Source organism: Brassica oleracea, chromosome C6 (assembly GCF_000695525.1).
Source record: "Brassica oleracea var. oleracea cultivar TO1000 chromosome C6, BOL, whole genome shotgun sequence".
Lineage (NCBI taxonomy): Eukaryota > Viridiplantae > Streptophyta > Magnoliopsida > Brassicales > Brassicaceae > Brassica > Brassica oleracea.
The window spans coordinates 24,866,206-24,883,025 of record NC_027753.1 but is presented as its reverse complement, the minus strand read 5'-3'; the positions used below and the strand labels follow the sequence as shown (position 1 = coordinate 24,883,025).

Genomic DNA, 16,820 nt, shown 5'->3' with positions numbered 1-16,820 from the left:
TGATCTAAAATTTTATAAATATCATTTATATTCATAATTTTGATGAAAATTACACTATATTAAGTTTATATATTCTATTTGTGTGTTTTATACAATCTTAAACATGAAAATGTATTAATGTTATACACAATTAAAGATTAACATGTTTTATAACATAGTAAACCATCTAAAAATTTCGCCCCGCATAATTTCCGATTAATCCCCGATTTTCTCTTTAGGCGCTAGGCCCAACCCGACCGCCCGACTAGCGCCTAGCGCGTTCCCGAACAGGGAGTATAATGTTTTGCTAATGGTTTCAATTTTAGATCATTTTTAGAAACTATTTTAGAATTATAACATCTATATTATTATGTGAAAATAGAATCTAATGTTTTTTTTTTGCAAGAAAATAGAATGTAATGTATTTCATGCATTTGTGCCATATATAATTATTAATTAATACTACTTCAGTATACAATTGTATGATGTTTTAGTTCTTTTTTGTATACAAAAAATGATGTTCTATTTTTCATTAATGCATTTTGTTTTGTATATAAATTAAAATGTCAAAATGTAAGTGGTTCCTTTTATTGAGAATCAATAAAACTTTAGGCTTGTTAAAAGTAAAACAAAAAAATAAGAAATAAAAATAAATATTTTAGTATGATATTTGTATCTAGAGGGAGTAGAGTTCATCATGAATACGATCTTACATTCATTAAAAAAATCTAGTGGAGAATTTTTTGGGATTATCGAAGCTCTGTTTAAAGGGTGATTGGTTGGATTGTAACTGTAAAATATTTACTGTAGAATTTAGTCAGTTGGATTTTTTATTTAGCTATAAAAGATGTAATTTTAAAATTTATTGCTAATAAAAAAAATATGGGGCTTTAGAAAATAAGGCTTTTTTTTTATGGCTGTAACTTTAAAAACTAATATAAATCATGATTGGTAGTTTCAAAGGTTGTAAATAAAAATAAAGCTAAAGTCAGCTCCTACCGTCCAACCAATCACCCCTTTATCTTTTTTCTTGTTTTAAATCTTTTTGCTCTGCTGTCCAGAATATATATTTGTCAGAGAACATTTCTCTTTTGGTAGAGTAATATACAACAGGTTTTTTAACACTTTGTAACATATTACATCATCGTATAATCTTTAATTCTGTTACATATGATATGATGGTCAACTACCTGCAACATATGCGATATTGATGAACAATTCTACATATAATGATTCCACGATGAAGCTCTCTTTGAAGCACGATGAAGCTCTCTTTGAAGCACTTGGATCGACGGACGGTTCTGCATGTACGACATCCTCGATGAACAAACTCTCTCCGAAACAGACGACCACAATAGAGAGCTCTGTCTACAATACTCTAGAACCTCCAATAAGCTTCATATCATATAATCCGCAAGAAAATGCATAGTGTAAGATTTGAATCTTAAACCTTATTGTAGAAATATTTAAACCTTAACGAGTAGGATGAATTGATTCCACAAAATAATATATAACTTTTTAATTATTTTTAATATTTTATACTAAACATGTTTCTGTATATAATTGGGCTACAAGGCTTGGACCCAAGAACTACAACAAAATTATTCTCAAAGGTCCAATTCTGTGGAGAGAAAAGAATCGAGGACAATGACGATTCCGTCCTCAAAATATCTGCCGATCGTGACTCCTTGATCGAGCAGAACGACGCTGGAGCTCCTACGGAGGTTATTCACCACACAATCTAGAATATTTCTGCCAGAAGAGCGGTCTACTGATCTATTTGGAGAATTCACATCTTATTAGAGTTACGCCGATCTCGCTCGAAGACAAAACTGTTTTTTGGGAGACAACGACTGACCGCGGCGTTGAGGGAGTTGCTTCTACGCATTGCGTCCGCGCCATCGCAACGGTGTTTCGGTTTGGAGAGACGTCGTTGCAGTATAGTAGGACGAGGATTAGAGTCGGGCTTGTACCCAAACGTACGAAACATTTGAATGTCCCTCACTTTGTGGGGCCTCCAATTTCTTTTTAAGTTTTTTTTATATACATATATTAATATAATTAAACGTAAAATATCAATAATAAATGATTTTTTTTTAGTTTTTAGAATTAAAATAAAATATTAGAAGATATGATAATTTAATATAGAAAATAAATAAAAGATTACTATAAAAAGTATTTTATTTTCATGTCATTTAAAATTTCATTTGATTTTATGAAAAATAAACTAAAAATTACCTAAATGAATAATTAATATTTTGATTATTTAAATTTAATTTAAATAAATTTTTTTATTTTGAATGGTGCCCTTGAATCTTAGAGCATTTACAGTGGGCAAAGACTAAAACAGTTTATTACAAAAAGAAAAAAATAATTATTTTAAAATTTTAATTAAATTTTACCTTTTTGAATTGATTCTACCGATACAAAATGCACACCCGTAGAATTAGTCTCTTAAAATTGTGCATAAGTATCTTCAACAAGAGACCAATTCTTTTTTTTCTTTTTTTTTCTATTAACTTTTTTATTTTTTTAACAAGAGACCAATTCTTCTTTTTACTATATTTTTCTATTATTATTTTTTTTTTTTTGTATTACTGATAAGTGGTGAGAAGTTTTTAAGAGACTCTCACAAATGGTGCTCTTATTAGGATCGGCTCTGACGAAGATGGAGGAGATTTGGAAGATATACAACATCGTCTTCGATGTGACTGGGCTTTCATTGGATTCATTTATCCCTCCCGCCGATATATTTGAAGATGACAACAACGTATAATAATATTTACAGTAATGTAAATTCCCTATAAAATGTGGATAAGTTTAATAAATAAAAAAAACTGTTTTGGAGGGTTAATTAGTTGATGGCATATGTACATTTTTGTTAGTTAAAATTTAAAATGTCTTGTTTATTTTTGGTTGTAACATAAATAAATTCTAAATTGGATTGGGGTACGACTAGAGTCTTGGAATTGTTCGTTCAAACTTATTTCTTTTTGTATATATAGTGAAGAAGTTATTGGTATTTTTGGATAATGGTATATAATATGTGACACTGTTGAAGCCCATTAAAGTTATGTACAAATGGGCGTTTCTCTCCATTTTTCCTTTCACAATGTAACCAATGAATGATTTTTTTCCTTTATCAAATATATATAAATCTGGTTTATTTTCGGGAAGAACTAGAATTACTTGAGAAATCAAATCAGAGAAAGAAAAGAGCCAAAAGAAGCTTCGGGTGATGTACTTTGTTAAGAGAATATTCAACATCAACACATACCAAAGTTAAAGGGTATAGTTTTGGAAAATATCAATTACTATCAAAAAGAAGATTAGTATGATGATATCCTTTTCGTTCGAAGATAGAAGAACGGAGGAGAAAATGGAATCCAAGGTCAAGATCGCGATGGGGTGCCTACAGATGATTAATATTTAACTTGCATGGAAGAATGTGCATAGACCATAGATGAGACCGTTACCTTTATTACTTTATTTATTTACTAGATCCTAACCAGTCCTTAAAAATGGCGGGTATATTTTTTGTTTTACATCTTTTTAGGTCTTTTCAATTGGTAATTTAAATATAGGATTAATGGCATAAAACATAATAAATAATATTTTAAATAATGATAAAGATAAAAGAAATAATAAAGATAAAATAAATAATAGTTGGACCATACTTTTATCAATGGATCACGCTGTTATTTTAATAGAATAGATTATTAGTTTGCTTATCACCATAGTAATTACCATATGATATGCGTACAAACATCAACTTTATTATCAATAATATTGTTTAAATTTTTTGACAAAAAAAAAAATTTGTTTAAATTTTTGATAAGAAGTAAAGTAACGATCACATGCAACGTTTATGCATGTGAAATGCCAGAAAAGTACCTGAGTGAGATGGATAAATATTTAAAGCACTGAATAATTGTAACAATTAACTTATGCATAGTGAGTTAGCGTGATTGTATTGTGACTCAACTTATTCTATTAAAATATAAGTCACAATTTTTTTTATGTTTGATTAAAAAATCATATTTCATTTATTTATAATTAACATTTTGGCATCATTACGATATCACGTGTTATATAATTGACACATATAACAATTATACCTATAAAATTGTTTATAATAAAAATCTGTTGACAAAAAATCTAACCAAAGCTTATTAGAAGTTTTAAATATTTTTTATTATAAAATAATGCATTAATTAATTTCGTAATTAGTAGTATAATATTATTAAAAATTAATTCTAATTAAGATTTTATTTTAAATAAAATAAATAAAATTTGCATGCTATTTTCATACACTTAATAATTATAGTCTATATTATATTAAAATAAAAGTACTATATTAATTAAATATAAAAATTATACTAAACTGATAAATTAATTTATTTTATTTTTAAAAATCTTTCATTTAAAATATCATATTTATTCTGTTAAAATAGAAGTCACAATTTCTCTTCATGTCTGATTATTTTTAAATTGGACATTCTCCAGAAAATCACGTTTCGTTTATTTCTAATTAACATTTTGGCATGACAAAAAAATCTAACAAAATCTTATTAAAAGTTTTAAATAATTTATAATGCATTAATTAATTTTGTAATTAGTATTATAATATTATTACTAGTTAATGTTAATTAAAATTTATTATCAAATAAAAAATAAAATTTGTATGCTATTTTTATAAACTTTTTAATTATAGTATATATTATATTAAAATAAAGTAATATATTAATTAAATATAAAATTATATTAAATTGATACATTAACTCATTTTATTTTAAGATTTTCCTTGAAAATATCATTTATATTCTATTAAAATAGAAGCCACAACTTCTCTTCATGTGTGATTATTTTTAAATTGGACATTCCCTAGAAAATCACATTTTATTTATTTCTAATTAACATTTTGGCATGAAAAACAAATCTAAAAAAATCGTATTAGAAGTTTTACATATGTTTTTATAAAATAATGCATTAATTCATTTCATAATTAGTATTATAATATTATTACAAGTTAATGTTAATTAAGATTGTATTATAAAAAAAATTCTAAGCTATTTTCATAAACTTTCTAATTATATTCTGTATTACATTAAATAGAAGTACTATATGAATTAAATATAAAATTATATAAAATTGAGAAATTAACTTTTTTCTTTTTTAATATTTCATTTAAAATATCATTCACCATTAAAATGGGTAAAATTCATAAACTATGTATAAATCTTTTTAAAATAATAAGTTTAAATTATTTAAACAATAATATTATAGAATTACATTATATATAACTTAAGACGTAAATCATATATTTAAAATGTTTATGATTATATCAAAGTTATACATTTATAAAATATATAAGATACCCGCACGGACGTACAGGTGAAGCTTTAGTGTTCATTAAACCATGCATCACTCTCATTTGAGATCCAGTTATTATATAAGCAATTCAGCATCTTTACAATGACATTGATTATATTTTTGAACGGAAAATATAAATGAGTTAAAGTTGTGCTTAGTACTTAGTTTTCAGACACTAGTTTTCACTTTTCAGACGGTTAACATTACTTTAAAACTTTTATCATTAAACTTTCAAATATAATATCCTTGTATACAATTTTTTATTTATATAGATTTATAGTACACTTCTCAATAATAATAAATGAATCATGCGAATTTTGATAATTTATTTTGATTGATTGAATTTTATATGCCTTTTCCTGTATTTGAATCCATATGTATATATTGATAATTACAAGATGGTCATGGTCATTTGACACATGTCATCACTCAGTTAAAAAATACTTTCACTTTAATTGATGTTTTATAATTATTTTATTTTTATTTCAGATTAAGTGGTGCTTTAAGTTTTTATGAAAATGTAGTATTATTTAGTGTATACATTTATATTATGGAGAATTTTTTAATTATTTGGATTAAATATAGTTAATGTTGTTATATATAAAATGAAATAAATATCATAAAATTAGTAGTTTATTAATCGGTGTACAAAATCTTAAACATCACCTATTTTAAACATCACCTATTTTGAAACAAATGGAATAATATATACTAGCTAACAACAAAAAATATACTACAACTATCTGGAAGCAATGCATGGGTGAAGTTAAGTAGGTATTAAATGCCGGAAGACACTTAAAACAAATTGTGTAATCTAATTAAATAGGTTTCATAAATAGGAAAAACAGAACGTAATTAGAGGCAAGCGTGGGGGGCGTAAAAGCATCATTACTGATAGTATTTTTTTTAACTCTCATTTATTATGATATTACAATTATATAGACGATCAACAATTGACATGTTTTACGAGGATCTACGTCTAACTGCATCACAAGAGTCGCCTTATTAAAATTTACGCATGGCCAGATTTATTTGCACCATGTTGAAGATCTCTTGTAAGCATTTTCTCCGTAGCTTGCATAATTGTTTAATAAATTGTTTTATCCGGGAATTGAAACATGGATATACTGGTGTGAAAGTGTTAATGAACCCTTAGTCAAACCACGTTACTGATGGTATCTTTAAACTGAGTCTCTACGTATTATTATATTAATATATCTAAATATAATTTAATTTTGTAATTAAAACTTATTACATTAAAATCAATTCAACCATTTATGAAAAGGCATGTGTAGAATTTTATGTGCAATAGTTTTTTTAGGAAGAGATGATGTTGGTGTTTTCTAAATTCTCTCTCCCATTTTTTTTTATTTTTTACTAATATTTTTGGTAAAAAATAATGGTGAGAGACCATCACTGGAACTGCTCTAATAAATAAAAAGAGAAGAGAAGCTTCCTCGAGAAGTGCACACATGAGAGTGCGTTTATACCTCTTTCTATATATGCTTATCCTTCTTCTCTTTTTTGGCCTTTTGTTTCCTCAGCTTAGAGAGAGAAAGAGAGAGAAGACAAAAAAATTGGGAGAGAGCTTTCTCTTTTAGATGCCAACTCGCGGTGGTGGCCAGATCTTTATCTCTCTCTATGACCAACAAAGTTTAGAGAGAGAGAGAAGAGACCGAGAGAAAGTGGGAGAGAGCTTTCTCTTTTAGATGCCAACTCGGTGGTGGCCAGATCTTTATCTCTCTCTATGACCAACAAAGTTGATCAGTGTCTATGGATCGCAGAATTGGGAAAATAATAGTTAAGTTGTGGACAAAATTAATTAAGATGCGAAATTTTTTAAAATTTATGGATTGGTGGAATATATACTAGATTGATTAAAATATTTTATTACATTATAAAACAACCATCAATAATTAAAATAGTTATTACAAAATTTTAAATATTTATCTAAAATACTTTACTTTGTATGAAAAATATTTAGCTTATTTTTCAATATGTTTGTAATAATAGATTGACATCTTATAATATTATAAAAACAATTATAGTATTGTTTTTTTACAACACAACTATTTATTATTATTTTTTTGCTATTTATTTAAAATGGTATTATCATATAATTTAATAATATGAAGGTGTTGGTTTAGTTAATAATCAACTTAAACTCATTTTTCCATTAATGAATTTTTTTTTGGTCCGCAAAAATGCAAATTTTTGCATTTTTTTTTGATGAAATGTTAACTTTATTGATCACTTTAAAAAGAATATATGTACAGCTATATTGAGTTCAAAAGAGCAAACTTAAAAAGGAAACTGAAATATGAAACTAGAACCTTTAAAAAGGAACTTGAAACTACGCAGACTAAGTTGTAGTGTCGTGTGCTTCAAACCATCGAATCATCAAGCTCCGCAATCGCGGGTTGCAGGCATACTTGAGGGAAGTGATACGATTCCTTACGGTTTTGTTGATCACCTTAGCTAGCTGATCCACAGACTTGTAGCTGGTGTTGTGCTTTCTTTCATTACGCTCACGCCAGATTAGGTAAACAGACACTTGGAAAACCAGTCTAAGAAGGATAAAAGTGAGTCGATCGTACGAACCAGTGCGCAGACGCGTCATCGTTATGTCCCAATCAGGATCAGGTTCCAAGCCAAAAAGATTCCCTGTTACTTTCAACCAAACCATGAACGTATAGGGGCAAGCGAAATATATGTGATCTCTAGTCTCATCTGGTTCCATACAAAATATGCAGCTCTGCGGCTGCCCCCAACTGCTTGTACGTCGACCTGTGGAAAGCCTATCGCGGATGGCTAGCCAGGTGATGAAAGCATATCGAGGAATCCCTTGCGAGAACCAGACCAACTTACTCCAATTCACCTTCTCCTTAGACTGTCGAATCTGGTGCCAGGTTTCAGAAGCAACAAACTCGGGACCATAATTACCATCTTTCCTCTTCCATAAAACTGCATATCTACCATCTGTTTCGCAAACCTTAAAAGCCTCAATGTTACCATCTAACTTTTGCATTTTTTTCATTCGATAACATTTTTATAATTGATAAAATACTTGCGCACTCACGCCTAAACGCGATTCCACCATTATGCAAGATTACCAATCAAAGCATATACTGTATATTACATATAAGACGTACATAATTTGAATTATATTGTGACGAATTGGATGCATTGAGTAATTAAAAAAAAACATTCTTTATCAAGGCAACACTTTTTATTTACAAACACTCTAATTACTTTTAAATATATAAATTAAGACCAAATTAATGAACTAATTTTTTTTGTAGTAATTAGTGGTACAAAAAGAAATAAAAGAATAAAGAACAAAGACAGATACCCAATGTCGGTTAATTTCTCTTATGCCAATTTCTTTTGGAAAGGATGTTGTAGCTATCAATGTCACTCCACACACACACACATACATACTTACTTTCGTGGATACATATGAAATCAAGTGACTATATACATTTGAATCGAAGTTTGCAGCTTTTGTTGCTGTTGCATGTGGATTTCCCAAAACCTTAGTAACCTTTTGCTTTGATGGGGATCATCATCGCTCTGTCCTTCGTTTTTCATATTTACTCATGATTTTGTTTACCATAAGCTTGGAATTTAGTTATCCAATGCAGATATCCCATTTTAGCGTAATCATATACTATAATAAAGCATCAACTACAAACTAACTTGAGATAGAAATAACGAACTCTTGAAAAAGCAAAAAGGGCCCTTCAAAAGCATTAAAAATAGCCTACATGCCTTGAAACATGAGCGATCTATATTCTCTACCCATAATGTATATTATATCTGTTTACATTCATGCATGAGATATATATACTGGTTACGGCATATTATATTATATGTAAGAGTATCTCCACTGTAAAATTCAAAAAATTTCGACAAAATAAAGTAATTCTATAACGGAGTTGAGTTATTCCAACTGTATTATAAAAATGAATAGAGGTATTATTTTCTTAACAGAAACGAATGAAAAGGGGATCTAAACAACCAAACGCAGTAACTAAAACCTTGGCTCTAAGATGACCAGCTGGGCTGCTGAATTCAGGAAAAACATGTTGCACTAGCATATTCTCCAGCTCGGATTTGTAGGGTTCAGTTTGCCTAAGTTTATCACAAAGTGTCCCAACAGCAAGCAGAGCACCATCCTTTTGGCGATAGGGCTGCAGTAAGGTGTACATGCTATTCTTCGGGATACTGCATAGAGACACAACGAGTCAATAAGAAAACTGGTACCCCAAACATGATAAAGGAACCGAGATACAGATAAAGCCTATATCAGATTTCAAGGAAACAATAGAAACTGCAACTAGAAATTTTACCCAAGCCTCTATCTGTGGCTGTGATTACGGTTGTGAGAAAAAAGGTATATATAGATCATCTTCTCCGATTGAATGAGAGATCGAGATCATCTCCACAAAATCGCGCTCTCTCTCTCTCTCTCTCTCTCTCTCTCTTTCTTTCTCTCTACTCTGTTCTTCAATCTTCAACGAGAGGAGATCAAATACGAACAGGACGCATGGACCGTTATATCAGCCTACTTCATAGAGAAAGGTCTCGTTCGTCAGCAGATCGATTCGTTCGATATCGTTGACGAGTCGTCTGACATCGAGATCCGACCTGAGTCCCAGCACAATCCTAGCCACCAATCTGATTTCGCCGAGGTTCTCTAGCTGCTACGGATTTGGAGAAGGAGAGCAAGACGAGTGATTTCTCAGACATAAAAGAAAAGCATCGAGGAAGAGAGAGAAGAGAGAGAAAAGAGAGACGATCAATACCAACATGACATGTATGGGGTTTTTAGCAGTTCCAAAACCTTCTTTGCTAAGAGGCTGTTCTATAGTTTTATTTCCTTTTATGTATTTTTTTATTTATTTTTCTAAGAACCCTTTACTAAAACCTTCCAAACGGAGGTGGTCTAATGCATGAGGTTCTCGAAGAGTCTGTGCAGAGATCTTTTCACTTTCTTCTCTTTCTCCAATTTTCTGATTTTTTCTTTTTTTAATTAATGAGATACTGACTCATCAATGGACTTGCTCTTAAATTCGGTAATAACTCAAACACAAAAAAAAGTATTGGATGATAAAAAACAACGACAAAATCATAGAATCATTCGGCCATTCTATAAAGTTTTGCGATTAATATAGGTAGTTGTACGGCACCATTAGCGGAGTTATGGGATGTGTACTATGGTTTAGTGGTTGCTTGGGAGAAAGGGGTGAGAAGGCTGGAGGTAGAGGTCGATTCTATGATGGTGATGGAGTTTCTTACGATAGGGATTGGGAATACTCATCCGCTGTCTTTCCTGGTACGCTTGTGCCATGGCTTCTTGACAAGGGACTGGCTGGTCTGATTCGTTCATGTGTATAGGGAAGCAAACCGCTTAGCTGATGGTTTGGTTAACCTTGCATTTTCTCTTCCGTTTGGTTTTCATAGTTTTGTTGTGGCACCGATTGAGGTCGTTGTTTTAGTTCATGAGGATGTTGATGTTGGGGCTACAACAAACTCGTCTTGTAAGCTGAAGTTTGAGTTTCTTTTTCAAATAAATTGGGAGTCATTCTCCCATATTCTTACCAAAAAAAATTCTATAAAGATCAACTTTTAAACATTTTGCTCGAAGAAAATTATTACAGAATAAATTCTAAATATTATAGCAACAAAATATATTGTTTCAGTACAATTAAATACGAGCAAAACTAACCCGATACACATAATTTGTCTTTTTTTGGTGGCCTCTTCTCTAAATCCTAAGTCAAGCTCATAATATTTAACAAAATATATATCTCGTTTTTACGTTCTCATGCATCACATAAAAGAAATATTTATCACCCAAATGGTGAGTTCATTCCTTGTATTAACCCACCATTAGGGTTCATCATAGGACTCACTGGTGATCTTCGAGGCGATAGCCTTTCCAGTAACTTCCCACGGTTATGTTCAGATAGAGAATCCAAATCCGTGGAGATATGTGTAGCCATTTGTATCTGAATCCGATGCTCATCATCGAACGGTTGGTTTACGGAAAGATCTTGATCATGATCAGACCACATTAAAAGTTCTTTCCTTACATCGTTACCAAAACTAGGGCTTGGTCGCCTCTTTCCCAAGTAAATGTTTGTGTCTGCAGCATTGTTGCCCGTGTAATGGTTCTCAATATTCTGGTGATGGAAGTTATGATGGTCGAGGACTTGTTCGGTTGTGTTTCCATAGATGTTTAGGTCCTGAAACGGCGGGAAACTAAGAGGATGAGGAGATGAACCCATAGCTGCGGAAAGACTCGAACTTCCCAAATTGCCCTTATACCCTCCTCCCTGGACGACGGCGGCGGCTGCCATGTTCTCACCGGCTAAGGTTTGGCAAGCTCTCTCCAATATAGATTGCATGTACTTTCCTTGTGCTTCAATCCTCAGCTGCAAATGTCTCTGCACCTAAAAACATTTAAATGCATGCAATATGTATTATGGATCAGAATTAAATTTGTAAGAGTTGAATGTCATAAAATATAAATAGAATTTGATTACCTCTAGCTGTTCGTGCAACCTTCTCTGCACTTCCATTTGCATCCTGATCAAATAAATCAAGTGTAAGTAGCTGCTAGTACAAAAAGAAAGTATATAAAACTAACGAGAAGAGAGGATATACTCATTCATGTTGCGACTTATCATGCCAGAAGAAGAAGCTACGTTGCGCTGAATATCCATGACAGAAGCTACACGGTAAAATATTTTTTTGAGAAATTGATGGATTAAAAATTTACATACACAGGTACATAAAATATATATAAACAAAAATTATGTTTAATTATCTAGAACCCTAATATGATAGAGAAAGCAAGCGTGGTCACCTCTTGAACCTTCCTTTGTTGAGTGATCTCCATACTCCTTGTGCGGCTGCTTTCCAAGCCTGAATTTCTGCACACATAGATCCAGATAATTCTTTTTAATAATATAGTAATTATATTTTAAGTGAAAAAACAGAAAGATAAAGAGAAGTAGAAATTAAAAGCGAGGAATAAAAGAAAACCCGAATTTATGTTTGTGTACATACCTGAAGATGACTCTTTAGGTGGTAAAGAGTAAGACCCTTCACTCCCATAACTCTCATGATCGTCTTTGGAGTGGCTTCTGTAAATTAAAAACGATATAAACATTTAGTTGTTATTATATCTTTTGGTTAAATTGATGAAGATCATATATATGCGTTTGGTGGTGTGCATACTGTCAGGGCCACCAAGCTGAGCGACGGCGTCCACGAAACGATCGTGAAGTTCGACGGTCCAACGCAAACGCGGTTTAGGATCGGTGGTGAGGACGAGGCCTGAATCGCCTTGAACGCACATAGCTCTGTTCTCATATGAACCATTCATACTTGAAGGTTTCTTAGCATGGAACATTCTCTCTCTAGTACTCTCTGTCTCTCTCTAGCAGAGAGATTCAAGGAAACGAATGTGATGCAAAAATGTAAGAGAGAATACGATGCGTTTTTGAAGAGATCAAATGACGGCTTTATTGCTCTCTCTCTCTCTTGTCTTTTCTTTTTAAAATTTTCTTTTGTTTGTGACTAAAATAAAATTAATATTTGGTTATAAATATAAGAACATAACTTGAATCTTTAAATTTACCTCTCTTTCTAAGACCAATCAATGTGACACGTAGATAATTAATTAAAAAATATTAAATTTATTTAAAAATTAACTAAAAAAAAGAATAATGCTAATTTTTAACAACGATGACGCCACTAACTAAACCGTAAACCCGAAATCTTAAATTTTCAACCCTAAACCGTAAATTTTAAACTCAAACTCTATACCCTAAACCCAAATCCTAGACCATAAACCTTTGTAAAAAGAGACTGTCGCTATCTTTTCAATTGTTTTTATTACTCTCAGCTGATACCTTTGAATTACTTAGAATAAAAATCTTTGCAAAGACATCCCCTAGACTATATTTGCGAAGTGATTTTGCCACATGTCCTATCTACAATCATTTTTACAAAAACAATGATGACATGGCTAACAAGATTGATGACATGTCTTATAGTTAATATGACATGGACAATCACATTTATTACTTACATATATTTTTGGCACACTTTATAGAATATGGCAATAACTAATACATTAAATTTAATGTTGATTTATATTTTTGTTAAACTTCTTAAAATATGATAGTAATTCATAAATCATTACTAAAATAAATATATTGAAATATGCATTATAAATTTCGAAATACATTATTTAATTGTATTTTTATAATTATACAATTTTTATTAATAATATTTTCAAAATTTTCTACATCTTTTTTAAAAAATTAATAAATTGTTAATCGTAATTCACTAGTTTCTTTTAGATATCTACAAATTTTATAAATATTGTTTAGTTATAATTTTTAATAACTATATAATTTTTATATGATTTTTAGTAATTTTATACAAGTTGATTTAATACATTTAACCAAAATAAATAGATAAAAAATTTATCTAAGATTTGAATTTTAAATATATCATATATATTATTAAATGTAATTTAAAATAAACAAAATTATTTTTTTCTTAATTTTATGCGTAAATAATCAATTTTATATTAAATATTAGTTACAAATAATAAAATATATAATATTAATAAATTCATTTTAAATATAATTTAATTTTTAAAAAATTTATCACTGCACATGGTGCAGGAAAACACCTAGTTTATACGTATACATGAAGTAATTATGTTTCAAATTACTTTAAAATATTGTGAATTTTTTAATTACAAAATGAATTTTATAGTAGAAAAAACTTTACACCCACTTCATATATATATATATATATATATATATTGATTTTAAAATAGATAAGTTTAAACATCGGGACCCTATATGAGTTAGCTAAATATAGTAAAAAAAAATTCATTTTAGATTTATATTTATAAAATATTTTTTAAAAATAGAAAAGAAAATTTTGATTTCGCAATATAATACACTAATTAAGTTTTAAAATTTTAAATTTTGTCTATATTAGATTGTTTGATAATTTTGAAGTATTGAAATTATATTTCCTAGAATTTAAATGTGTTTTATATGTGATTCTATGAAATAACATCAAAATATTGACTTGTAAAGAAAACTATAGATGAATTTTATTTTAAAAGAAAAACAGACAATATAATATAATATTATTTTATTTTTATTTAAATTTTATGCTAGTTTTATATATAATAATTATTAATTTATGAATTTAATGTGACCATATATTTGCATAAGAGTTTTCAAAAAATTAGTAATTTAATATTTTATCGAATTATATGATATTTTACACTCGTTCCGGTTTAAAGCTGGTGAAATTTATTAATTTTTCATATTATCAATTTACCGGATATTAAATTTTAGAGTTTTTAGTGTATGTATTATGAAGGTGCATGTAATATGTATGCACTAATTCTCACACAAAAAAAAAGAACATTTCACTTTCTGATATTATACATTAAAATGTTTTGAAATATCTCAAAATTACGTGAAATCTAATGTATCTAATATCTATTATTAAATATATATTATTTTAATATATATCGATATACGTACAATGGTCAACCTAATATATTTGAGTGGGAGGTCCCATGGCATATTACATAGAACAAGAATAAATCAATGGATATGGCTGAGAATGATATGCACACACAGAAATAGAGCATATGATCTACGAATGTAAAATTTGCATTAAATGAGAAAATTTAAATATATTACTCCCTCCGTTTTTTTTTATATTTGACATTTTAGTGGAATTTTTTTGTTCTAAATTATTTGACGTTTTCAATTTTTTATGTAAAATTTATTACTAATTATTGATAGATGACCAATGATATTACAGTTTCTATTTTATTATTAGTTAAATTGTGGTTAGGTAAACAATTAATAATGTTTTTGTTTAGAAAATTAAATATTTTTTAATCTATTTGCACGATCCTAAAGCGTCAAATATAAAAAAAAACGGAGGGAGTATAGTTTTGTATTAACTACGAAGGGAAAACAGGAAAACGTTCAGTGTAGCCCAATATGCATTTAGTGAATGAATATGGAATTAAAGCGTGAAAACAGCATAAGAATATGGAACCAAAACTTTAAGTTATGCATATACATGGTTTAGTGATATGTGGAGAATTTTGTATCAATGTTTTAAAGATAGTGTTACTGTTGGGGACCTCTTCTTCTACTTATTAAAGCTCTTTTATTCTTCATTTTATTTTTACCATATGTTTTCTTCTCTTCTCCATTTTTTTTTTTTGTTAAAGCTGCTGGGGCTAAACCCCTTTTTGGCTTTTGTAGGACTGAAGATTGTGCAGCTAGCTATACATGGTAATGCATTTTCCAGATATTAAAGAGATGGATTTAATCAGGAACAAAAATTTTGGGGTCAAAGAAACAATGTTTTTCTTGCCAATAATATTGAATTGGGGCTTAATCAAATTGTTTGTACAATCAATTAATCATATAGCATCTGGCTAAATAAAAATGTGAAAATGGTGTTAACTTTTACATTAATAAATGTTTTTTTTTGTAAACAAATCAAAGAAAAGCAAAATCAAAGTTCAAATTGAATGAGAATTGGAATCAATTCCTCCCCTCTTTGATGAATAAAGATAGATTCTTATTGCGCCAACATTATTAAAACAAAAATGAAAGTAGAACACCCGCGAGAGATACCAACCGTATAAACTTGGCCACCCGCATTTACATGCAATAGTAACTAGAATTTTCTGAACCTTTAAAAATTTTAGATACGCAGACATTCTTCATAGTTAATTCCTTAAAGATTATTAAGTTCTTATTTTTCTTGATTAATGTTCTTAATAATGATTTAAGATAACTTTTATTTTTTTACATTTTTTATAACCAGGTAAAGTTAATGTTTCACTTTAGCTAATTGTTGTTGAAGCAAACTAAGAACTTAAAAAGAAATAACTAATCACAACGAAGTCGGTTCAAAGAAATAGAGGCCATGGTTGCTTGAACTTCAAGCATCTTTTTATGGTGCTTTCAAATTTCGTCTTCAAAATGAATATATTTCTTTCGCCCTTCTTATCTTTTCCACAATAAAAAAACGATAAAAGAAAAAAAAAATCGGGCTTTTTGCAGAATTGACCTATAACTTAAAGTCAAACACAAAACTAACCTCCTTTTTTTTTGAAAATTGGTTTTGCCCTATTCACCCCACAAGTTCATATAATTTACGAAAATGCCATCAATTTTTTTTTTCTTTTTTTTTCCGAAAATGACATTTTTACTCTCTCACCCTCATCATCTTCAAGTAATTACAAGATTGTCATTGTCATCAATACCACAACCACCATGAACAACCAATTTGAAGCTCTTAATGCTCCCAAAATCGATTTACCCTTCTTCTTTTTCCATTCTTGTGAACTAAACACAACATATCTCTCACTTTCTCTCCACAATGAG

The 16,820-nt window shown here is 29.4% G+C and overlaps 2 protein-coding genes, 1 long non-coding RNA gene and 1 pseudogene across 3 annotated transcripts; 1 reads left to right on the top strand and 3 right to left on the bottom strand.

The window, feature by feature from the left end:
• The window catches only part of LOC106297822, a 23,308-nt pseudogene extending 20,522 nt beyond the window's left edge, over positions 1 to 2,786 (top strand).
• A 4,928-nt stretch (positions 2,787 to 7,714) lies between these two features.
• On the bottom strand, positions 7,715 to 8,380 carry LOC106297821. Its single transcript, XM_013733983.1, has one exon. The coding sequence runs from the start codon at positions 8,378 to 8,380 to the stop codon at positions 7,715 to 7,717; it is 666 nt and encodes a 221-aa protein (XP_013589437.1).
• Positions 8,381 to 9,258: 878 nt separating this feature from the next.
• LOC106299125 lies at positions 9,259 to 10,183 on the bottom strand. The gene is made up of 2 exons (XR_001261688.1): positions 9,705 to 10,183; positions 9,259 to 9,579 (listed from the first exon to the last, which is right to left on the bottom strand). It is a non-coding gene; the product is annotated as an uncharacterized LOC106299125 (long non-coding RNA).
• A 963-nt stretch (positions 10,184 to 11,146) lies between these two features.
• On the bottom strand, positions 11,147 to 12,856 carry LOC106298391 (myb family transcription factor APL-like). Its single transcript, XM_013734502.1, has 6 exons — positions 12,601 to 12,856; positions 12,430 to 12,506; positions 12,227 to 12,293; positions 12,025 to 12,091; positions 11,904 to 11,946; positions 11,147 to 11,810 (listed from the first exon to the last, which is right to left on the bottom strand). The coding sequence occupies exons 1-6, from the start codon at positions 12,773 to 12,775 to the stop codon at positions 11,208 to 11,210; spliced, it is 1,032 nt and encodes a 343-aa protein (XP_013589956.1). The 5' UTR covers positions 12,776 to 12,856; the 3' UTR covers positions 11,147 to 11,207.
• Between the last annotated feature and the right edge of the window lie 3,964 nt (positions 12,857 to 16,820).

Bases quoted from the DNA above. Each gene is read 5' to 3' on its own strand.
- LOC106297821 (XM_013733983.1), bottom strand. From the start codon at position 8,380: ATGCAAAAGTTAGATGGTAACATTGAGGCTTTTAAGGTTTGCGAAACA.
- LOC106298391 (XM_013734502.1), bottom strand. From the start codon at position 12,775: ATGTTCCATGCTAAGAAACCTTCAAGTATGAATGGTTCATATGAGAAC. The intron at 12,507-12,600 runs GTATGCACACCA...TTTAATTTACAG, and splicing joins TCAGCTTGGTGGCCCTGACA to AAGCCACTCCAAAGACGATC. The intron at 11,811-11,903 runs GTAATCAAATTC...AAATGTTTTTAG, and splicing joins GGTTGCACGAACAGCTAGAG to GTGCAGAGACATTTGCAGCT.